We start from the raw sequence: 24,728 nt of genomic DNA on the forward strand, positions 1-24,728 counted from the left end.
CTGAAAGAGAAATTAAGGAAACACTCCCATTTACCACTGCAACAAAAAGAATAAAATACCTAGGAATCAACCTACCCAGGGAGACAAAAGACCTGTATGCAGAAAACTATAAGATACTGATGAAAGAAATTAAAGATGATACCAACAGATGGAGAGATATACCATGTTCTTGGATTGGAAGAATCAATATTGTGAAAATGACTATACTACCCACAGCAATCTACAGATTCAATGCAATCCTTATCAAATTACCAATGGCATTTTTTACAGAACTAGAACAAAAAAATCTTAAAATTTGTATGGAGACACAAAAGACCCCAAATAGCCAAAGCAGTTTTGAGGGAAAAAAACGGAGCTGGAGGAATCAGGCTCCCTGACTTCAGACTATACTACAAAGCTACAGTAATCAAGACAATATGGTACTGGCACAAAAACAGAAACATAGATCAATGGAACAAGATAGAAAGCCCAGAGATAAACTCACACACCTATGGTCAACTAATCTATGACAAAGGAGGCAAGGATATACAATGGAGAAAAGACAGCCTCTTCAATAAGTGGTGCTGGGAAAACTGGACAGCTACATGTAAAAGAATGAAATTAGAACACTCCCTAACACCATACACAAATATAAACTCAAAATGGATTTGAGACCTAAAAGTAAGACTGGGCACTATAAAACTCTTAGAGGAAAACATAGGAAGAACACTCTTTGACATAAGTCACAGCAAGATCTTTTTTGATCCACCTCCTAGAGTAATGTAAATAAAAACAAAACTAAACAAATGGGACCTAATGAAACTTCAAAGCTTTTGTACAGCAAAGGAAACCATAAACAAGACAAAAAGACAACCCTCAGAATGGGAGAAAATATTTGCAAACGAATCAACAGAGAAAGGATTAATCTCCAAAATATATAAATAACTCATGCAGCTGAATATTAAAAAAACAAACAACCCAATCCAAAAATGGGTAGAAGACCTAAATAGACATTTCTCCAAAGAAGACATACAGATGGCCAAGAAGCACATGAAAAGCTGCTCAGCATCACTAATTATTAGAGAAATGTAAATCAAAACTACAATGAGATATCACCTCACACCAGTTAGACTGGGCATCATCAGAAAATCTACAAACAACAAATGCTGGAGAGGGTGTGGAGAAAAGGATACCCTCTTGCACTGTTGGTGGGAATGTAAATTGATACAGCCACTATGAAGAACAGTATGGAGGTTCCTTAAAAAACTAAAAATAGAATTACCATATCATCCAGCCATTCCACTACAGAGGAAACGATAATTCAAAAAGACACATGCACCCCAATGTTTACTGCAGCACTATTTACAATAGCCAGATCATGGAAGCAACCTAAATGCCCATCGACAGATGAATGGATAAAGAAGATGTGTTACGTATATATAATGGAATATTACTCGGCCATAAAAAGGAACGAAATTGGGTCATTTGTTGAGACATGGATGGATCTAGAGACTGTCATACAGAGTGAAGTAAGTCAGAAAGAAAAACAAATATCGTATATTAACGCATATATGTGGAACCTAGAAAAATGGTACAGATGAACTGGTTTGCAGGGCAGAAATTGAGACACAGATGTAGAGAGCAAACGTATGGACACCAAGGGGGGAAAACGGGTGTGGTGGTGGTGGTGTGATGAATTGGGCGATTGGGATTGACATGTATACACATCAGTGTATGTGTATACACTGATGTGTATAAAATTGATGACTAATAAGAACCTGCTGTATAAAAAAAAAAGAACTCATACAAATTGGTAAGACAGTTTCCTAATATAAAATTAGGCAAAGGGCTTGAGTAGACAGATGAGAAGAGAAATGCAACTAGTCAATAAAAATATGAAAAAATAACCAAATAAATAATCAAATTCGAACCGACATTGTATCACTTCTTATCAGATTGAGCATGAGAGGTTGCAGGCGTTTTCACATACTGTTGTTAAAAAATTTGTACAGTCTTAAGGGAAATTTGGTACTATGCAAATGTACCTATTAGTGATTTTAATTTTAGTGATTTATTATTATGAAATAATAGAACAAGTAAATAAAAATGAATGCTACAATGTTCATTGAAGTTTTTTTGTATTAGCGAATATAGTCCACAGATTAGTTATAAAATATCCAGTCAAGTAGTAGCCTTTCAAAATGATGATATAGACTTTATATCCTTTTTTTAATTAAAAAAACTTTTATTGGGATATACCTGACATACGGCATTATATTAGTTTCAGGTGTACAACACAATGATTTGATATTTCTATATACTGTGAAATAATCCCCATAATAAGTTGAGTTAACATTCATCATCACATATAGCTGCAGTTCTTTTCTTATGATGAGAACTTTTAAGATCTCTCTTACCAACTTTCAAATATAAAATACAGTATTATTGACTATAGTCACCATGTTGTACATTTCAACCCAAGAATTTATTTATTTATAACCGGAGGTTTGTACCTTTTGGCCACCTTCACCCATTTTGTCCACCTCCACCCCTGAGACTGGCAACCACCAATCTGTTCCCTGTATCTGAGTTCACTTGTTTTTTTTTAGATTCCACAAAAAAGTGAGGTCATATGGTATTTGTCTTTCTCTGTCTGACATTTCACGTAGCATAATGCCCTCAGGGTCCACCATGTTGTCTCAAATGGCAAGATTTCCGTATTTTTTATGGCTGAATATTATTCCATTATCTCTATATATCACATTTTCTTTATCCATTCATCCACTGATGAACTCTTACATTGCTTCCATGTCTTGGCTATTGTGAATAGCGCTGCAGTGAACATGGAGGTACATACATCTTTTCGAGTTAGTATTTTTGTTTCCTTCAGATAAATATCCAAAAGTGGAATTGCTGGATCATATGGTAGTTTTATTTTTAATTGTTTTGAAGAAACTCCATAATGTTTTCCATAGTGGCTGCACCATTTTACATTCCCACCAACAGTGCACAAGGATTCCCTTTTCTCCACATTCTCACCAGCACTTATTTCTTGTCTTTTTGATAATAGCTGTTCTAACAGGTGATATTTCATTGTGGTTTTGATTTGCATTTCCCTGATGACTAGTGATGTTGAGCACCTTTTCATGTGCCTTTTGGCCATCTGTATGTCTTCCTTTGAAAAATGTCTATTCATATCCTCTGCCCATTTTTTATTTGGAATGTTGGGCATTTTGCTTTTTGTTTGTTTGTTTGTCTGGCTGCATTGGGTCTTCATTGCTGTGCGCGGGCTTTCTCTAGTTGCAGCGAGTGGGGGCCACTTCTCATTGTGGTGCACGGGATTCTCAGTGTGGTGGCTTCTCTTGTTGCAGAGCACAGGCTCCAGGCGTACGGGCTGAGTAGTTGTGGCTTACAGGCTTCAGAGCTCAGGCTCAGTAGTTGTGGAGCACGGGCTTATTTGCTCCATGGCATGTGGGACCCTCCCGGACCAGAGATCAAACCTGTGTCCCCTGCATTGGCAGGCAGATTCTTAACCACTGCACCACCAGGGAAGCCCCATTTTTGCTATTGAGTTGTATGAGTTCTTTATGCATTTTGAATATTAACTTCTTATCAGATATTTGATTTGCAAATATTTTCTCACATTTGGTAGGTTGCCTTTTCATTTTGTCAGTTGTTTCTTCTGCTGTGTAGAAGCTTTCTAGTTCGATGTTGTCCCACTTGTTTATTTTTGCTTTTGTTATATTTGCTTTTGGTGTCAAATCCAAAAAATCATCGCCAAGACTGATGTCAAGGAATTTACCCCACCTATGTCTTCTTTTAGGAGTTTTGTGGTTTCAGATCTATGTTCAAATGTTTAATCCATTTTGAGGTAATTTTCGTTTGTAATATAAATAGTGGTCTCAACCACATTCATTACACCACCACACAACTTGCAATAGATTTGGCAATAGCAGTCCCTTTATGAGCAGGAACTGTAATTATGCTTCCACCATAAAACAAAAGCATCTCTAGCCCACTTTCTACCACAAGGAACACCAATTTCTCTTTTCCCTGTGCTAGTAATTATTGAAACTGTTGGCTTATTTGTCCAACCAATGGCCCTAGCTGTATGACTAATGACTAATATCACAGCTGGCCATCTATTAATTTATTTAATTGAAGGGGCAACCCTGGCCCTAATAAGCATTATCCCTACCACAGCCTTCATTACATTTGTTATTCTCATTCTACTCAACGATCCTTGAATTTGCAGCAGCCCTTATTCAAGCTTACATATGCACCCTGCTAGTAAGCCTCTGCCTACACAATGACACATAATGACCCACCAAACCCATGCATTCCATATAGTAAATCCCAGCCCCTGACCTCTTACAGGAGCCCTCTCAGCCCCTCACAGAGCATCTGGTCTAGTCATATGATTCCATTTAAACTCAACATTTTTATTACCCTTGGGCTTATTAACGAACATCCTAACAATGTATCAATGATGACATCATCCAAAAAAGTTTCATTACTTGTATTTATCACATTCTAACTTCCCCAACTAAACACACAGAAAAATCAAGTCCTTACAAATGTGGATTTGACACTATAGGATCAGCATGCGTACGCTTTTTCATAAAATTTTTCACAGTGTCCATTATGGTTCTCCTCTTTGACCTAGAAATGATCCTTCTGCCCCTACCTTCAGCGTCCCAAACAAACAATCTAATAACAATACTCATTATAGCGCTACTCCTAGCAATACGTTTAGCCTACAAGCGGACTCAAAAGGGGTTAGAGTGGACCAAATATGATAGTTTAAATTAAAGCAAAGTATTTTGGCTCATTAAATTATGATTAAATTCATAATTATCAAGTTCCTTTTGTCTACGTAAATATTCTAGCATTTACAGTTTCCCTTAGGGAGTATTAACATACCAATTCCACTTAATATCCTCCCTACTATTTCTGGAAGGAATAATATCATTATTCATTATGGCAACCCTAGACATCCATTTCCCTCTAGCTAGCGTAAGACCCATCATCTTACCAGTTTTCACAGCCTGCAAAGCCGCACTAGGATTATCCCTGCTAGTAATAGTATCAAACAGCTATGATATTGATTATGTACAAGATCTCAACCTTCTCCAATTTTAAAAATTATTATGCCACCTATTATATTAATACCACTAATATGATTATTAAAAATATATAATTTGAATTAATACCACCACTTTCAGTTTACTAGTTTTATTAGCATATTCCTTCTTAACCAATTAAATGACAACAGCCTTAACTTTTCATTAATCTTCTCTGATTCTCTATCAGCACTTTTACTTTGACATGACTCATCACTAATACTCATAGCCAGCCAATTCCTCCTATCTAAAGAATCACTAGCTCAAATCACTGCCCCTATATATCACTATACTATTTATGCTACAGATATTCCTAATTATAACTTTCACTGCCACAGGATTGATTTGACTCTATTCTTATTCGAAAAAACACTAGTCCCAGCATTAATTACTCTCTCTCGCTGAGGAAACCAAACAGAACTACTCACTGCAGGAATTTACTTTTTATTTTACGCACTAGTATGATCTCTTCCACTTCTAGTTGCTCTAGTATATATCCAAAATATTATAGGTTCATTAAACTTTGTAATAATCCAGTACTGAGCCCAAACAATACCTAACTCTTGATTCAATATTTTCCTCTGATTAGCATGCATGATAGCTTTTACAGTAAAAAATGCCCCTCTACAGATTACACCTCTGATGGCCAAAGGGGCATGTAGAATTCCCACTTCCAGATCTGTAGTTCTTGCAGCTGTACTACTCAAACTTGGTGGCTATGGTATACTACAAATCACAATAATCCTAAACCCCTTAAACTACATAGTGGATCCATCCCTTATATTATCCTTATGAGGAATAATTATAACCAGCTTAATCTGTTTGCACCAAACAGACTTAAAATCACTCATCAGATACTCCTCCGTTAACCACGTGGCACTTGTCATTGTAGCTATCCTCATCCAAACACCTTGAAGTTTTGTAGAGGCTACCACCCTAATAATTGCCCATGGCCTCACACCATTTTTACTATCTGACATCTTTTCATGTGCTTGTGGACCATGTGTATGTCTCATCTGGAGAAAGGTCTATTCAAGTCCTTTGTCCATTTAAAAAATTGGCTTCTTTGTCTTTTTGTTGATGAGTTGTAAAAGTTCTTGATATATTCTGGATAACAGACTTTTACCAGATCTATTAAAATGTGCAAATATTTTCTTCCATTCTGTGGGCTTTCTTCCACTTTCTGGATAGTGTCTTTTGATGCACAAAAGTTTTTAATTTTGAGAAAATCCAATTTATCTATTTTTTTCTTTCATTGCCTGTGCCTTGGTGTCAGATCTAAGAAACCATTGCTAAATCCAAGGTCATGAAGATTTATCCCCATGTTTTCTTCTAGAGTTTATACAGTCATTCCTCGGTATCCATGAAGGAATGGTTCCAGGACTGCCCTGTGGATACCAAAATTCACAGATGGTCAAGTCCCTTATATAAAATAGCATAATATTTGCATATATCCTACACACATATTCCCATATACTTTAAATCATCTCAAGATTACTTATAATACCTAATACAATGTAAATGTTATATAAATAGTTGTAAATATGTTGTAAATGCTACGTAAATAGTTACCAGCAAGGCAAATTCAAGTTTTTCATTTTGTAACCTTCTAGAATTATTTTTTGGAATATTTTTGATCCACAATTGGTTGAATTTGTGGATGCAGAACCCACATATATGGAGGGCTGACTAAGCCTTTTGTCTATTTTGAGTTAATTTTTGTATGTGGTATGAGGTAAGAGTCCAATTTCATCCCTCGGTACATAGATAGCCAGTTGCCTAGCACCATCTGTTGACAAGATCATTCTTTCCCCAGTTTAATGTTTTCCACCCTTGTCAAAAGTCAATTGACTATAGATGGATGTGTTTATTTCTCAGTTTTCCATTCAATTCCACTGATCTATATGTATATCTCTATGCCGCTATCACAATGTTTTATTTACTGTTGCTGTGTACTAACATGTGAAATTGGGAAGCGTGAGCCTCCAACTTTGATTTTTGAGATTGTTTTGGCTCTTTGGGGTCCCTTGAAATTTCATATGAATGTTAGGATAAGCGATAAGCTTGTGTATTTCTTCCCAAAAGCCTTCAGGAATTTTCATAGGAATCACATTGAATCTGTAGACCTCATTATGTACTATTACCACCTTAACAATATTAAGTCTTTCCATCACCATGGGATGTCTTCACATTATTTAGGTTTTCTTTCATTCCTTTCAGCTATGTTTTATGATTTTCAGTGTACAGTCTTGCACCTTGATTAAATCTATTCCTAAGTATTTTATTGGTGTTGACATTATTTAAAATGTAACTGTCTTCTTAAATTCCTTTTGAGAATATTCATTGCTAGTACATACAAATAAACAGATTTTTGTGTATTGATATTTTGTCCTCTAACTTTGCTGATATTAGTTGACTAGCTCAAATAATTTTTCTGTTGATTCTTTGGAAACATATATGTAAGATGCTGTCATCTGTGTCTGTGAATAGATATGGTTTTACTTTCTCCTTTCATATGTGGATGCCTTTTATGTTTTTCCTCATTGCTCTGGGTAGAATTTCCAGTACCATATTGTAACAATGGTGAAGGCCAACAACATGGCCTTGTTCCTGAATTCAGGAATAAACGTTTCAGTCCTCAACATTGAGCATGATATTCCTGTGTGTTTTGTCTAATGCTTTGTATCATATCGAATGAATGTCCTTTTCCTCCTACTTTTGTGTTTATATGATGAAATTGCACTTGCATTTGTTTAAAGCTTTTTCTGCATCAAGTTACATGATCATGCAATAATTGTCATGTATTACACTACATGGTTTTAATTTAATAATCTATAACATCGCTTGGTTCAGTATATTAACAACCTGGAATTTCTGGTGTAGAGACACTTGCTTTTGGTGCATAATCTTTTCAATATGCTGTTGGTTTCATATTTCTGTTATTTTGTGAAGGATTCTTACATCTATATTTAGAAGGAGTGTTGATCTGTAGTTTTCTTTTTATAATGTCTTTGTATGATTTGATTAGATTGGGGTTGGTGTCAGTGGTTCAGAGCAGGGGTCCCCAACCCGCGGGCCACGGACTGCTACTGGTCTGCTGCCTGTTAGGAACCGGCTGCACAGCAGGAGGTGAGCGGCAGGTAAGCAAGCCAGGCTTCATCTGCCTCTTGCCATTGCTCCCCAGTGCTTGCATTACCGCCTGAACCATCCCCCCCCGCCCCCCTTCCCCTTCCCGTCCATGGAAAAATTGTCTTCCACGAAACCGGTCCCTGGTGCCAGAAAGGTTAGGAACAGCTGGTTTAGCAGACTAAGGCTAGGGCTGGGGCTGGTATGGGAGCTGACCTGGGGCTGGGTTAAGGTTAGAGTTTATGGTTATAGTATATGGTTTATAATTTATGGTTTATATTTTAGTTATGGTTATAGTTAATGGTTGTGGTTGATGGCTTATGGATGTGGTTTCTGGTTATGTATATTGTTTCTGGTTATAAATTATGGTTTGTGGTTCTGATTTCAGTTTCTGGTTATAATTTATGGATTATGGTTCTGGTTTCAATTTCTGGTTATGGTTATGGTTTATGACTATAGCTATATGGTTATATGACTTTATGGCTTTTTGGTTAAGGTCAAGTTAGGGTTTATAGTACAGGTAAGGTTATAGGTATGAGCCAGGGATTAGGTTTGGGGTTTGGGTTTGGGTGGAGGGCCTGGGTTACGAGTTAGGGTTAGGGTTTTTCTTTGTAAATCTGCCTAAAGCTTTGTCAATTTTGTTTATCTTTGCCAAAAAAAAAAAAGCTCTTAGTTTTATTGATCTTTTTGTGGTCTTTTTAGTCTCTATTTCATTTATTTCTGCTCTGATCTTTGTTATTTCCTTCCTTCTACTAATTTTGGGCTTCCTTTGTTCTTTTTTTTTTTTTTTTTTTTTTGCGGTACGCAGGCCTCTCACTGCTGTGGCCTCTCCCGTCGCGGAGCACAGGCTCCAGACGCGCAGGTTCAGCAGCCATGGCTCACGGAACCAGCCGCTCCGCGGCATGTGGGATCCTCCCGGACCGGGGCACGGACCCGCGTCACCCGCATCGGCAGGCGGACTCTCAACCACTGCACCACCAGGGAAGCCCTCATTTGTTCTTTTTCTAGTTTCTTGAGGTGTAAAGTTAGGTAGTTTATAGATCTTTTTTGTTTCTTGATGTAGGCATTTATCGCTGTGAAATTCTGTCTTACAGCCTCTTTTGCCTTATCCCGTAAGTTTTGATATATTTTATATTTCCATTTTCATTTGTCTCGAGATATTTTTTTGATTTCTTCTTTGACCTGTTGGTTGTCCAGTAGCATGTTGTTTAAGCCCCACATGTTTGTGAATTTTCTAGTGTTTTTCTTGTAACTGTATTCTAGTTTCATACCATTGTTGGTATGAATCATATCAAGCATCCGAAAAGATGCTTGATATGATTCCAGTTCTCTTAAATTTATTAAGATTTGTTCTGTGGCCTAACATATGATCTACCCTGGAGAATGTTCCATGTGCACTTGAGAAAGAAGGGTATTCTGTTGCTTTTGGATGAAATATTCTGTACATGTCTGTTAAGTCTATCTTGTCTAATGTGTTGTTTAAGGCCAATGTTTTCTTACTGGTTTCTGTCTGGATGATCTATCCATTGATGAAAGTAGGGTGTTAAAGTCTCCTACTACTATTGTATTGCTTTCTGTTTCTCCCTTTATGTCTGTTTGCTATATGTATTAGGTGCTCCTATGTTGGGTGTGTGAATATTTACAAATGTTATATTCTTTTATTGGATTAACTCCTTTATCATTATGTAATGACCTTCTTTGTCTTTTATTACACCCTTTTTCTTAAAGTCTATTTTTGGTGATAAAAGTATAGCTGCCCCAGCTTTCTTTTGGTTTCTGTTTGCACAGAATATCCCTTTTTATCCTTTCACTTGCAGTCTGTGTGTGTCTTTATATTTAAAGTGAGTCTCTTACAGGCAGCACATTGCTGGGTCTTGTGTTTTTATCCATTCAGCCAGTCTGTGTCTTTTGATTGGAGAATTTACCCCATGTACATTTAAGGTATTTATTGATAGGTATATACCTACTGCCATTGTGGTCATTGTTTTCTGGATGTTTTGTAATTCCTCTGTTCCTTTCTTCTTTTCTTGTTCTCTTTCTTTGCGATTTGATGATTTTCTGTACTGGTATGCTTAGATTCTTTTATCTTTGTCTTTTGTGTATTTACAATAGGTTTTTTGCTTTGTGGTTACCACGAGACTTACATAAAACAACTTATATTTATAACAATCTATTTTAAATTGATAGCAATTTAAGTTTGAATGTATTCTAAAGCTCTACACTTTTACCCCCCACCACGTTTTATGTTTTTGATGTCATAATTTACATATTTTTATCTTGTGTTATTCTCAACAAAATATTGTAGTTATATTTATTTTTACTACTTTGTCTTTTAACATTCATACTAGCTTTATAAGTGATTAACCCACCATTTTTACAACATTATTCTGAATTTTACATATATTTTTCTTTATACTTTCATATGTTTTCCTGTTACTAATTAGCACCCTTTCATTTCAGTTTAAAGAAGTCCCTTTAACATTTCTTGTAAGACTGGTCTAGTGATGATGAACTCCTTTAGCTTTTGCTTGTCTGGAAAACTCTTTTTCTGTTCTTCAATTCTGTATGAAAACACTGACGGGTAGAGTATTCTTGCTTCGGTTTTTGTGTTTGTTTGTTTTTTTTCTTTTAGCTTATTGAATACATTATGCCACTCCCTTCTGGCCTGTAAATTTTCTGCTGAAAAATATACTGGTAATCTTATGGGGGTTCCCTTGTATGTAAAAAGTTGCTTTTCTCCTGATGTTTTTTAAGATTCTTCCTTGTCTTTAACTTTTGACACTTTAATTATAAAATGTCTGCGTGTGGGTTTCTTTGAATTTATCTTTTTTGGTACTCTCTGAGCTTCCTGGATCTGAATGTCTGTTTCCTTCCCCAGGTTGGGAAGTTTTCATCCATTATTTCTTCAAATAAGTTTTCTGCCCCCTTGTCTCTCTCTTCTCCTTCTGGGACCCCCATAATGCAAATGTTGGTCTGCTTGATGTTGTTCCACAAGTCTCTTAAGCTATCTTTCATTTTTCTTTTTGCTTGGGTGAGTTCTACTGCCTTGTCTGTGAGTTCTCAGATCGTTTTGTCTAGCTTTATCTAATCTGCTATTGAATTTCTCTATTGTACTTTTCAGTTCAGTTATTGTATTCTTTGGCTCTGTGACTTCTATTTGGTACTTTCTTATATTTTATCTTTGTTGAAATTCTCAGTATGTTCCTTTATTCTTCTCCTAGGCTCAGTTAGCATCTCTACAACCATTGTTCTGAGATCTTTATCAGGTAAATCACTCATCTGTTTCACTAAGGTCTTTTTCTGAGGTTTTATCTTGTTCTTTTGTTTGGAATATATTCGTCTGTTTCTTCACTTTTCTTGACTCTCTGTATTGGTTAGATAAAACAGCCACCTCTCCCAGTATTGAAGGAGTAGTCTAGTGTAGGAGATGAAATATATCCTTCAGCACTACCTTGGTTGTCTCTCAATTCTTTGTGATTGTCCAAGCACCTACTTTATTTTTAGTGGCTCCCAATTGTTGAGGCTGTGCCAAGACCTGTCAGTGTCCCAAAAGGAAGGAGGAGCTCAGTGAACACCTAGGTCCAGGCTGATTGGAAGCCAGACCTTCAAGCAACAAATTTTAAAGTGTACAAGTATGCATCTTTCAGGGGAGGACTGGGAGATAGTCTTCTGGGATCTTCTGCTCCCTCTGAGCTGAGCCTTGAGGTGATAGCCAGTTAAGAACAGTTTCTTTCTTTGCTACCATCCTGTTGAACTCATGAATGCAAGCTCTGCTGGCCACCAGAACCAGGCAATCAAGGGCCAGGCCCTGGGCAGCCGCCAGCAAAACCAGGGTACCAAATGTAGAAACCAGGGCACCAGACACATGTAGAAGCTTCCCCTGGGAAACACTGGTGCTCAAGAGAGATAGTGCCTTCCTTCTGAGGTCTCTAGGGAAGATTACAGTGGGCCCTTAGATGTGTGTTCAGTTAGAAGCCTACCCCTCAAGCCACAGCTATGAAGATAAACTAATAGGCCTCTTTCACAGAAAGACTGAGCTCCTGGGTGTGTCGCCTCTCTGCTGTGCCCTGGGGGTGGTAGCCAGTTAAGAGCTCTTTCTTCATTTGTTTCAGTCCCTGGGACCTGTGAATGTGAGCCCCACCGGCCACCAGAGACAGGTGAGCAAGAGGTGTCCGCTGGGTGATACAAGCTCCTTTTTGGGAGATCCTGGTGATCTGGGCCAAAATAGAAGGAGAGCACAAAGATATGGTACCTGCTGGCCTCTTGTTTTTGGAGAGTAATTCAGTAGGCCCCCTAGCTGTGTGTTAAATAGTAGATGCCTACCCCTCAGGCCTACGCTTTAAGATAATCAAATAAGCCTCTTTCACAGAAAGTCCGGTTGCTTTTCAGTTGGCCACCTCTGCCCTGGGCCCTGGGGCAGGAGAGTCTGCACACAGGGGCCTTTTAAAAACTTCTTCTCAGTTTGCATAGCCTTCTGGGTCTGGTGGAAGCAAGCCCTCTTGACTTTCAGAGCTAGATGTTTTGGGGGCTAGTTTCTCAGGTGCAAGTCTTAAAAGTTGAGGCCTGACGTGCAGTTCAAACTCTTTGTTCCTTGGGGAGAAGCTCATGTTTGTAAGTTCCCTCCTGATTGTGATTTGCTGTACAGGGGTGGGTTTATGGCGAGATTGTGTCCCAGCCTCTCCTACCTGCTTCTGTATGGGCTTTTTCCCATTCACCCGATGTGTAGGAGTCACTCAGCTAGTTTTCGGGGTTTTTTCAGAGAAAATTGTTCCGTATGCAGCTGTAGATTGAATGTGTTTGTGGGAGGAGGTGGCTTCAGGATATTCCTACATCGCCATCGTGGACTAGAACGTATATACTTTTATATGGGAAAATACCTAAGATGCATTGTTAAGATATTTTTTTCAAGATACAAAACTATATTTGCAATAGGGTTCTGTTTTTGTAAGGGAAAAAAAATACTTATTTGTGAAATCGTAGAAAACAATCTGGCAGCCTGCTTATCCAAACAGTGGCTATCTTGGAGCGGCGGGGAGGGAGTGTGAGAAGGATGGGATGATGATATACTATCAGTGATATTTTATTCTCTTTACAGTTCTATATTGTTTGAATTTTCAATAAATATTCTGTCCTTGTGAAATTCCCTTCCTCCCGTCATCCTCATCCACTTTACCTAACATCTACTTGTCTTTTAAGACAACCTTTGTTGACAAAAATTCAATTAACAATCAAGTTAAGAAGAAAAAATAGAATTTTATTTGAGCCAAACTGAGAATTATAACCTGGGAGACAGACTCTCAGGAGGTCTGAGAACTGTTCCACTTGTTAGAAGTCGAAGGCACAGTCATATACATTTTCAAGACAAAGGATTGTACATCAAAATCACACACTGACATTTTACATAAAGTTCACCAAAGATACATAATCCAGGTAAGCATGTACAAAGTGAGCAGTAAATCACCGTGACCCCTTACAGAGTTGTGAAAGAATGCTAATCTAAGAAGTTACTTTGCTGACATGAGAAGAAAGGATAAAAACATTGATCTTTGTGGCAGGCGTTCCCACCTTTGAGGATGTCTGGCTAATGTATAACTCAGATGCACATTGTACGTTAGGGAGGGCCCAATACAGGCAGGGAATATGTTATGCTTAAATTTTCTTGTCCTGCTTTAAAATATAAATTTTATTTTATCACTTCCAATTTTACCTCCACAAAGTTCTCCCCTTATTTTCAGGCTAAATTAGATATATCTTTACTATGCTTTTATCATTCTGTTTAATTATTAAAATTCTTAATTTAAACACTGAATTATGATCTCGAGGACGAGGATAAGGATATTCATATTTAGGATATGAATCATTTAGGAGGATAAGGATAGATTTCATATTTACAGTAAGCACAGGGCCTGGTACGCGATAGAGTTTCGATAAATGTTTATTGAATGAATGAAGGAATAAGCGAATGAATGGACGGTTAAGTGATTAAACGTAGGCCCTAACTTGAGTCTGATTTGTTGTGAACAACCTGTGTAAGAACAATCACTCGTATCAAAGAATTCAACCAGTCCCCACATTAAAATTATCCTGTGTTTTTGAGACACTTAAGACTCTCAGTTCCAGTTGGGTGTGCTGGGAACCATTTCTGTCACTTTAGGGAATCTACAAGCTTGTCACTAGGGATTCTTGGGACCCTCTCCTCAGCAGTTGTGCCCTGGGGTGATCTGGCCTAGTACAGGTGGTGATAGGAAGGCTTCACTTCCAACCCCACAGCGGCCTCAGGAGAAGTGTGCTTCTTGCAGTCCGGTTGGAACTCAGAATGTGAAGCAATATTTATGGGCAGTGGTGAGATTTGTATTCCTTTATAATCACGGCAAAATAGAAACTATCATAACCTTAAATGTCACTCATAACACTGTTTTCTTGGTATGGTAAAATATGGTATACATTTTTTAAACTGGCATATAAATTGATGAAATTTAACTTGTATGTGTATGTGTATATGTGTTTGTGTGAGTGTGTGTAAATTAGGGACTATCTGTAGGATCAGTAGGCAAATTTACTGTGTTTTGGCTTTAGAGGAAGAGATTTCTCTATTTTTAAAATTTTTTCTTTAGGATAAGCTGCTTATTTTTATAATTTTAGGTTGGCATATTGTAATATAATATTACATTTCTTGTATCTTTTTAATAAATTTGGAGGCTGATTGCAAGGCAAATATTAGTATAATAATGCAGGATCTATGGCCCAAAATACTTTAATTATGCTTGATATGTGATGTGATTACAAATACCAAGTATTTAGTACTTTGTTAGTTTAAAAATTAAATCTCTTAGGTTTAGAAGATGGTCCAAATTGTCTTTCTTTTTCATGGATCTATTAAGAATTTTGCCACTAGAGGGCTCTTAATACCATATTTTAGTTCATTTAAATGTGTAATAATAATATTTACAATAATGTTAGTATTGGCTAATACTGTCTTTCCAATTAATATATCTTAGAAAATTTTTCGAAAAGTCTAATTTCAGTGTAGCAAAATATGAGAAATGTTGCTTTTTAAAAATAATAATTATCTTCAGAAATAGTTTGGTGATCTAAGGGGCATGCATGATATAATGGACCTTTGAACTTTTTAAAGTTCAAGTTAAAACTAGTCTTTATCGGGCTTCCCTGGTGGCGCAGTGGTTAAGAATCCACCTGCCAATGCAGGGGACGTGGGTTCAAGGCCTGGTCCGGGAAGATCCTACATGCTGCGGAGTAACTAAGCCCATGCGCCACAACTACTGAGCCTGCACTCTAGAGCCCATGCACTCTAGAGCTACAACTACTGAGCCCGCGTGCCTAGAGCCCGTGCTCCGCAACAAGAGAAGCCATTGCAACGAGGAGCCTGCGCACCACAAGGAAAGTAGCCCCAACTCGCTGCAACTAGAGAAAGCCCCGCACAGCAACACAGACCCAGTGCGGCCAAAAATAAATAAGCAGATACCAGATTTAACATAAATATGAGTGTATATGTATTATATATTTAATATAAATATGAGTATATATAATATATAAAACACATATGAAATATAAAATTTACTAAGTGCCTTTTATGAGGAATTTGACATGATTGTGGATAAGTGTAACAGTTACCGTACGTTTTGATGTTTGCAATGAGAGATATTAGGCATGGGAGTTAAGAGATCAAAATGAATTTTAAAAAAAAAAAAAAAAAAACAGAATGAACAGACCGGAAGTCTTCTCTGATGAGGTAACCTTTGAGCTAAATCTTTTGATAGGCATGGAGGAGTTGAGATGGGAAGGAAAGGAAATTGTTCTGCTCAGAGGGAAAAGTGTGGAGGCATGAAATAAATAGCCTTAGAGATTCAGGGACTTCTTGGCATCATCATGGATAAATTAAAAATCTATGAGGATAACCGACATGCAAAACCTAGCGTTAGCATTCATCACCCTTTAACTTCCTACAGACTTACTTCAGCCTGTTTCCCCGGTCATAGCCTGGACCTTGTTCTTATTTCTTTACTCATTCAGCAAATATTTATTGAATGCCTACCTCTATATGCCAGGCACTGTTCTGGCCCTCAGAGGGCAGTGGTAAAGGACAAATGAGATTCCTGCTCTCGCAATTTACTTGCAAGTCAGGAGAAACCAACAATAAATAAGAAAAAACTGGAAAATAGCAGATACTAATAAATGGCGTGCACAGAATTAATCAGGGTGGTAACTAGATTGGGTGTTTAGGGAGGGCTTGTATGATGAGTTATTATTTAAGCTGAAACCCAAATGACCAGAAGGAATCAGCTATGTAATTATTAGGGTAGAAATATTCTGATCTGAGGGTAAAATTACTGCAAAGGTCATAAGACAGGAGTGAAGCCCAGGAAGAAGGCCAGTGGACTGAGGTACGGTGGGCAAAGAGGAGAGTGACGTGTGATGACGTCAGAGAGAAAAGCAGAAGCGAGGTGAAGCAGGGCTTTGTCGGCCAGAAGAAGAAGTTAAGATTTTATTGTAAATGCAGTAGGAAGGCATTAGAGGGCTCTAAGTATGAGAACGGCGTGATTTATCACCTTGAAAGGTTATTCTGGCCATTACGTAGATTAAAAAATTGTGAGGGGCCAGAGTAGTAGCATGGTATTGAGTTCAGTAGTACTAGAAAGGCATGAGAAGTCATGGTGGCTCGGACAAAGGTGGTAGTAAGAGACATGGAAAGCTGGATATGTTTGGGAGGTAAAATAAACAAATCCTGCTGAGTTTTGATTTGGGGAATTAAGAAGATGGTAGCGCAATTTACTGAGATGGACAGGTATGGGCTGAATTGGTTGAGAGTGACAGAAACCAGAGGATTTTGGTGGGGACATGGTAAGTGTGGAACACACAAATGGAAATGTCAAGTAGGCAAACGTGAATCAGGAGTTCTGAGGAAGATCAGATCCAGCCACCGTGTGTGTGTGGACTGTGTCTTTCCAGGGCTGAGCAGCACAGTGTATGTGGTCTGAAGATCATCACTAGCATGGATTTGGGAACCACTGGCCTATAGATGGTATTAAAGCCACAGGAATGAATGAGGCTTCGGCCCACTCAGGGTAACCATTCTTACCTTTTGTACAAAATGAAGCATACGATGCTGAATTTTCAAAAGTCATCTTCAATTCCTTATCAAGAGCCAATTCCAACACTTTATTCTGAACCTGTAGTTAAATTATCTTTTGATGATGAAAACATTGGATTTCAGATCAATGAACTTCCTTTGTGTAGATATTCTCTTGACGGACAGTAAAATTCAAGACATTCTATCAAATCTGTACAGTATTCAGTACTGACATTTTGCGGATGTCCAATATCAAGATCACCTATTTCATTGATAATTTTTTAAATTTATTTATTTATGGCTGTGTTGGGTCTTCATTTCTGTGCGAGGGCTTTCTCTAGTTGTGGCAAGCGGGGGTCACTCTTCATCGCGGTGCATGGGCCTCTCACTATCACGGCCTCTCTTGTTGCAGAGCACAGGCTCCAGACGCGCAGGCTCAGTAATTGTGGCTCGCGGGCCCAGTTGCTCCGCGGCATGTGGGATCTTCCCAGACCAGGGCGCGAACCCGTGTCCCCTGCATTGGCAGGCAGACTCCCAACCACTGTGTCACCAGGGAAGCCCCATTGATAATTATTGATATCAAGTCTCCCATGTTCTCTTCTAATATTTTCATGATTTTTGTGGCTTTTGATTGGTTTAGTTATGCCTTCACATTTAAATCTTTTATCCATCTGGAATTTATTTTAGTGTAAAATGGGGAGAATCTAAATTTATTTTATTTCAGATTTTAGCCAGCTGTCTCAAAACACTTACCATATAAACGTAGGCTTTTTCTATTGATCTGAAATGCCATATGCTAAATTCCCAAGTGGATCCTGAGATCTGTTTCTGGAATTTCTAGTCTGTTTCCATGATCTTATTCATGACCCAGGTTATGTTTTTGTATCAAATTCAAATTACACATATATTAAAAGAATTTCCACACTACAATAACTGTACATTAATCAAGTTACAATGAAAAATTGCTTGTGTTCTGTGAAGTTCTTCCCTGTTATAAGCCAATTCCTATACCTGTTGAACCAAGGTGTCATTGAAAAGTTATACTTTAACTACCTTCTCTGCTTCATACTCTGTCAACATTTCCAGGCAAACAGTTTTAAGAAATGTTATTTTTTAGATAGATTTATTATAAATCTATAAATTTAGTGCAATTCAAATAAAAATTCCAGTTGGTAACTGTTGAGACTTGACAAAACACTATTAAAGTTTAGCTAGAAGAAAAAAAATACATGGAAAAATTTCTAAAACAATTATGATGAAAGAGGACTTTTCATTAGCAGATATAAACATGATATCAATATGAAGAAAGAAGTATTTTCTTTCGTTTACATTGCCAACAAACACAAGGAGTTTTAGAATGTATAAAACTATGAAGGCTTATAGTATCAATAAATGTGGTTTGGAGTTTAATTATTGTGCAGGAGTATGTGCTAGCTGCAATGACAGGAAAACATTCTAGAATAGTTATTAAGATTAAGGAACTTGCATCAGAATGTAAATTGACCCATTGCTTCCTTCCTCCAGAAGTCTAACTTCAAAAAGAGTCAATTGAACTAAAGAGTAACATAGAATTATAAAAATTATGAATTATATAAAGGCAATGTGTTGACTTAAATACAAGATTATTCTCTTATGTGATAATACGGACACTGATAAATTCTTGTTGTTGCATACTGAAGTACTGTGGTTGTTAAGGGGAACGTTCTGTTGAGAAAGTCTAAATTCTTGGACTCCCTGCAAGGTAGAAAACCAGTTTGATCTACATGCTGAAGAATTCTCAACTCTTTGAAGATGTGAATTGGAAAGGCTGACTCACTTGTTGGTTTGACATCTTTGATATTATTGTTGGAGAAAATCCTTCCTGTAAGAAAGAAATGCAACTGGCTTTTTAATGGTAGATAATATCAAAGGCTGCCTAGATGTTCCATGGGCACCTCAAATGGAACATATCCACAATCAAATTCACTACTTTTTTTCCCCAAACCTATTCTTCCTTTTCTTTTCTTGGTAATTGTTACCACCATCCATCTTATTACCTAAGCCAAGCATCTGTAAATCAGTCTTTGCCTGTCCGTTGCCTTACTTCTATATCCAGTTGCCATCCAAGTTATGTTGATTTACTTCCTTATCATCTCTCACATATGCTCCTTCTAATGGTCCTGATTGCTTCTATCTTGAGTTAGGCCCTGATCCTCTTACCTTGCACTTCTTACTCTTTACAAAGCAATACATTCATCAGGTGGGCACCAGAATACTCTTTCCAAATGCAAATTTCTTCATGTTACTTTCCTAGTAAAAATCTTTTTGGGGCCCTCTTTTACCCACAGAGGAAGTTCTGGTCTTTAGAGTGGCATCCAAAGCTCTCCACAGGCTGGCCTGCCTCTCTCCAGCTTCAAATCTTTACACCCTCCCAGCCTGTCTCATTCCAACCATGCCTGACTACTCAGGGGTGCTTGTAACCCTGTTTTGCTTCATACCTTTCTGCCTTCGCTCATTAAAATTCCCTCCCACCATTTTGGGGAAGACCTAATTATCTTTCAAGATTTAGTTCAAACTTTACCACCTTTGGGTAGCGTTTCCTTTTTTCACCACCCACAGACTATTTTTCCCACAGAATTAACTCTTCTTCCTTTCTGTTCTATTGTGGACCCCTTACTACACTACAGCACCCACGAATGGTATTATGCCTATTCGTTTGCCTGCTTTCCTAATAGACTGGCAGCTCCTTAAGTCAGGGACCTTGTCTTTTCTTTCCTTTTGCTTCTAGCATCTACGGATGCCTGTACAATTTAGGCACTCAATAAAAATTCTTTGAATGAATGAGTTAATAAGTGAGAAGTGTCAGAGGCCTGATGGAAAGAGCTGGCAGAGAATGCATAGTGTTAAAACTGGTCAAGAGGAAGATACAGGGCAATATCGTGATGAGAGTAGGGAAAAGATAATTTACTAAGGGGGACTTGGCTTTGTATGGTGGATGAGGGTGAGAGGCATGGTGGGATGAACTGGCATTAAGCTTCTGACTAGAATTCCGATATAAGGTTCTTTTATTGCTGTAGAAAAGTACAGGTGGTATTTGAGATCAAATGGAGTTTGCTGGATGTGATCCAGTTTGCAAATATTAGCACACACATACCAAATTTTCATAATACTGCATTTATCTAGTACTTTACAGCGTACAAAATTCTTTACTTTTATTATTTTGTTTGACCCTTAGACCAGTCATCTCCCTAAGCTTCAGTTCCCTTCTTTGTAAAATGAAAATAATAGCTATCTCTTAGGATTGTTTACAAGAGGTATAATATGTCTGGCACACAGTTACATACCAAATGGGTTGTTAGATCAGGCATTTGAGGTCCATAATGGTTAAATGACTTGCTCAAGGTCACAAAGGTAAGTTAGTGGCAGATTTGAATATAAATTCCTATGTCCTCTTTTTGTAGTATTCTTTTTACTACACCAGGATGTAATGATATCTTCTACATTACTTGGTACATAGCATCTTTAATTCCCCTCAGAGGCTTACCCAAAAGCAGGCTTTGGAATTAGTCTATCAGAGAGTTTATTGCCAAAATCAAGCAAAATCTAAAACTTGGCTAAAACCAAAATGCAAATACAAAATTTTTATAGCTTGCATTGCTTCCTAGTCTCTCTATTTTACACTTAGGGGTTTTCAGCAAAGAATCTGAGCAGGCTAGCTCCTGCCCTTGTGAGGTTCTGTGGAGATGGGCTCTCATTTAAATTAATTTTTTAAATATTGTTTTTGAATCCAGTTTTAGGCCAGAGCAAGTGTCCATCTGAGGCCCTGGAATTAAGGTAGCAGAAATCTAGTGGGAACTGGAACAGGAAGAGAGTGAATCTGGGCTGCAGCAGACACTGACGATCACACGCATCTGTCCTTGTGTTCTCTGTAGAGTTCTGTCCAGGAAGAATCTGAAGCCACAAAATATGAACTGGAGATGAAATTATTAAGTGAAACAGTTTCAGCAGGTATTCCTCTAAATTACATTTTTAGAATTTAATTTTATTGGGATTTTTCTGCTTACAAAAGAAATGCAGGGACATTGTAAAAAAAAAAAAAACTAGGATGTTGCAGAAGTATAAAGTGAAAATTCTTCCTCATCCCTCTTCTGATGTAACCAATGTTAACAACTTTTTAAAATTTGTGCAATCTCTCTCTCTGTCTCTGTTTCTCTCTCTTTTGGTTTTAAATAAAACCATGGGATCATATCATACAGATGTTTTTGTTGAAAATTACTTTTTTTCACCTAACAGTATTTGTCATTGTACATACATACATAGAACACAATATATATTCTGCTTAAATGAATAATATTCAACAAGATTCTAAGTCAGAGCACATTGGTAACCTTACTTTTAAAGTATCTGTATAATGTCATCCAATAATGGGACATTATTTAAATCCTTATTAGTAGACAATAAGGTTATTTCTAATTTTTTTTATTATTGCAAGCAGTGTTGCATTGAACATTCTCAAGCACACGTACATGATCAGAAATTTTTCAACACTTCTGTATTCAGTCTTATCCTGGCAAGTAGAAACTGGATATAGTTTTAATATGTCAAAATGATAGTGATGTCTAATTTGAAAATCTTTTGGTTTGAGATTTATATACGTGTTTTCCACTAACTTTATCATTATGCTTCTTTCCCAGTAACTTCTAAGGAATATACTTTTTATATATTTCTTAGCATATTTTTTTATAACAGGCTTCTTGTCTACTTCACTTTTTCCAATACACTTTTGTGTCAGCGGTCAACTAGGTTTATATCTTTATAATTTTTCTGTAATCCTTATGAGATAATTTTCCTGTTAGAAATATGATAATATATTCCATTCATGAAACTGTGTCAATAATACCAAGGTTTCTACATGGTGATCCCCAAATAATATATATCATAAATAGTCTAAATTGGGACACAGTATTCTTTCTGACTTTCTTTTCAGGTAAATGGACTATTAATTAGAAACATTTGAAAATTACTTAAGGTATACATTTTATTGAATGTATACAAGGAAAAGGGGGCAATTGCTTAACTGGAATTTTCTCTGGATATTTCCACTTATTTTCAGTGCCATCTCAGTGTGCTTCCTTTAATGGGAGAGGAAAATTGTAATGATAAATAATAAGACTAACAGTTCCTGAATTTTTACTATGGGCTTGGCACCAGTTCTAAACTCCTTTCTTGTATTAAATCACAGCTCCCCCAAACTGTAGAAGATAGATACTACTATTATATGCATTTGTTGAGGAAGGAACTGAGACTAGAGATGTTAATTAGCATATCTTGTATGAGGTCACACAGCTAGTCAAGGATGGAACCTGTAAGGGTCTGATTTCCTCTTCTTATCTATTACACTCTGTTGAAAGAATTTTGGTGAAAGGTGGGAATGATGGTATGTGACATCAGATATCCCCTGATTGTGCACTGAGATTTATGAGATCATAGAATTTCCCTGTAAAATGTCTGAACACAAAGATTATCCAGTCCAGTTTCTTCACTTTCAAACCTCCATCCCTGTTTTTCTATAAGCTGGGCCTATTTTTGTTGGAAAAAAAAATTAGCTTTCATTTCATATATGGGCCAAAATTTATTTTTTTAACATTTTACTTCTTTCAGATTTTTAGCTCCATAATGTCCAATTTAAAAAAATTAATTTGTCAGTTATTAAATTTTGTGTTAAACCACTTTTGATCTTTTATAATGAAGGTTAGCAGGATATGCCACCCCAAAATCTGTCACTTTGGCATAAGAATTATTTTGAGCTGAAAACAATTAAAAAGATGCAAGAAAAGGTCCTTACCCTCCTCCTATTTGCCTAAAAGCAGGGCATAAACTTTCAAAAGTGTTTTTCCTCCCCTCTCTACTAGGAGGGACAAAGGTTAAAGGTTAATTGCCAGAGACAAGTTTAGACCCTATCAGCCTGGAGAGGGTGCCAGAGGAGTTTACATAACAGGCTTTATCTCTGCCCTTGGAAGCCTAAAACTGCTTTCCTTTGTCCTGTTATTTCTCCACAAATTTATTATTCTTTGTAGAAGATGCTATATAAGCCAGAGTTCTAAACCACCTCTTTGAGTTACTAATTTTTCTCAGGGTATCTCCCATGTATACATGAGGTGTACATGTTAATAAACTCCTGCTCATTTTTCTCTTGTTAATCTGTCTTTTATTACAGGAGTCTCGGCCAAGAACTCAGAAGGGTAGCGGGAAAATTATTTTTCCTCCCATACAATAAACCATATTTTTAAAGTTTTTATGTTAATAGTAACACATCCTTATTGTATACAAATTCCTAAAACGTTAGTATATAAAATATAAATGGGGCCCTCCCCTGCACCCTAACATTACGCATGCCTATTCCCACTTTCAAGCTTAGCTTTGTGAATAGTTTTGAATCAACCACATTTTGAAAATGTTTAGCAGCTAAATAAAAACTTCATTTACCAGTATTAGAACATTTTCATTTTCCCGCTAAGAAAATACAGAAATGTTATGATCTGTTTAGAAACTGAACTAATCTGATGAATTTCAGCGCAGTTGTTGCTGTTAGAGAATGCCTCTGAAAAGCCATATTTCTTTGAAGAAAATGAGGTTGATTTATGCCAATTCACAGCTCTGGGTGGAGTGCACCACTTGGATATTTTGGAGCTTCCTCCACAGTGTAAACCGAGGAAGGGCTGGATGATTGTGGAAGTAGGTTAATTCTTGAATCAAAATTTATGAATAAAATAATTTCTCATGCTTTTACTTCATCTCAAACGATCTAAACATCTAATGAATTTAACCCTATTAAGCAAGCACAAAGGAAACAATGTAATTTTAAACTGTCTTGAATGTATACATTTGAATCAGATACTAAAGGAAAGGAATCTGAAATAATACGGATTTTAAAACTAGAATTCATACATGTTAACTTAATTGTAAACCTATAGCACTATGATTATATTGTGCCAATTTGGCCTTAATAATGACAGTCTATTTCAGAGGCTGGCAGGCTTTTTCTGTAAAGGACCAGATGGTAAATATTTTCAGCTTTGTGGGCCATACCAGCTCTGTCACAACTCCTCAACTCTGCCACTGTAACATTAAAACAGTCATATATAAATGAACGGGCATCGCTGTGTCCCAGTTAAACTTTATTTACAAAAACTGGTGGTGGGCTGGATTTCTCGGGGACCACAGTTGGTGGACTCTGGTCTAAATCAGTGGTTCCCAGCATGTGGTCCCTTGACCAGAAGCAGCAGAATCACTTGGCATCATCTGGGAATTTGCTAGAAATGCAAATTCATGGGCCCCACCTCAGTCCTACTGAATCAAAAACTCTGGAGGTGAGACCCAGCAGTCTGTGTTTTAGCAAAACACATCCCAAACTTTGAGAACCACTGGTCCGG

At 37.2% G+C, this 24,728-nt stretch overlaps 1 protein-coding gene across 8 annotated transcripts in view; it reads left to right on the forward strand.

The window, feature by feature from the left end:
* The window catches only part of DNAI7 (dynein axonemal intermediate chain 7), a 74,535-nt gene that overhangs the window by 39,622 nt on the left and 10,185 nt on the right, over positions 1–24,728 (forward strand). For 7 of the 8 annotated variants that reach the window (XM_019936392.3, XM_073788956.1, XM_073788955.1 and 4 more), the window contains 2 exons: positions 21,228–21,303; positions 23,870–24,030. The exons of the other annotated variant lie outside the window; for it this stretch is intronic. In XM_019936392.3, the coding sequence (XP_019791951.2) occupies positions 21,228–21,303; positions 23,870–24,030 (237 nt within the window). The remainder of the gene's footprint in view (positions 1–21,227; positions 21,304–23,869; positions 24,031–24,728) is intronic. 8 annotated transcript variants of the gene reach the window in all.

Source organism: Tursiops truncatus, chromosome 11 (genome assembly GCF_011762595.2).
Source record: "Tursiops truncatus isolate mTurTru1 chromosome 11, mTurTru1.mat.Y, whole genome shotgun sequence".
Taxonomy (NCBI): Eukaryota; Metazoa; Chordata; class Mammalia; order Artiodactyla; family Delphinidae; genus Tursiops; species Tursiops truncatus.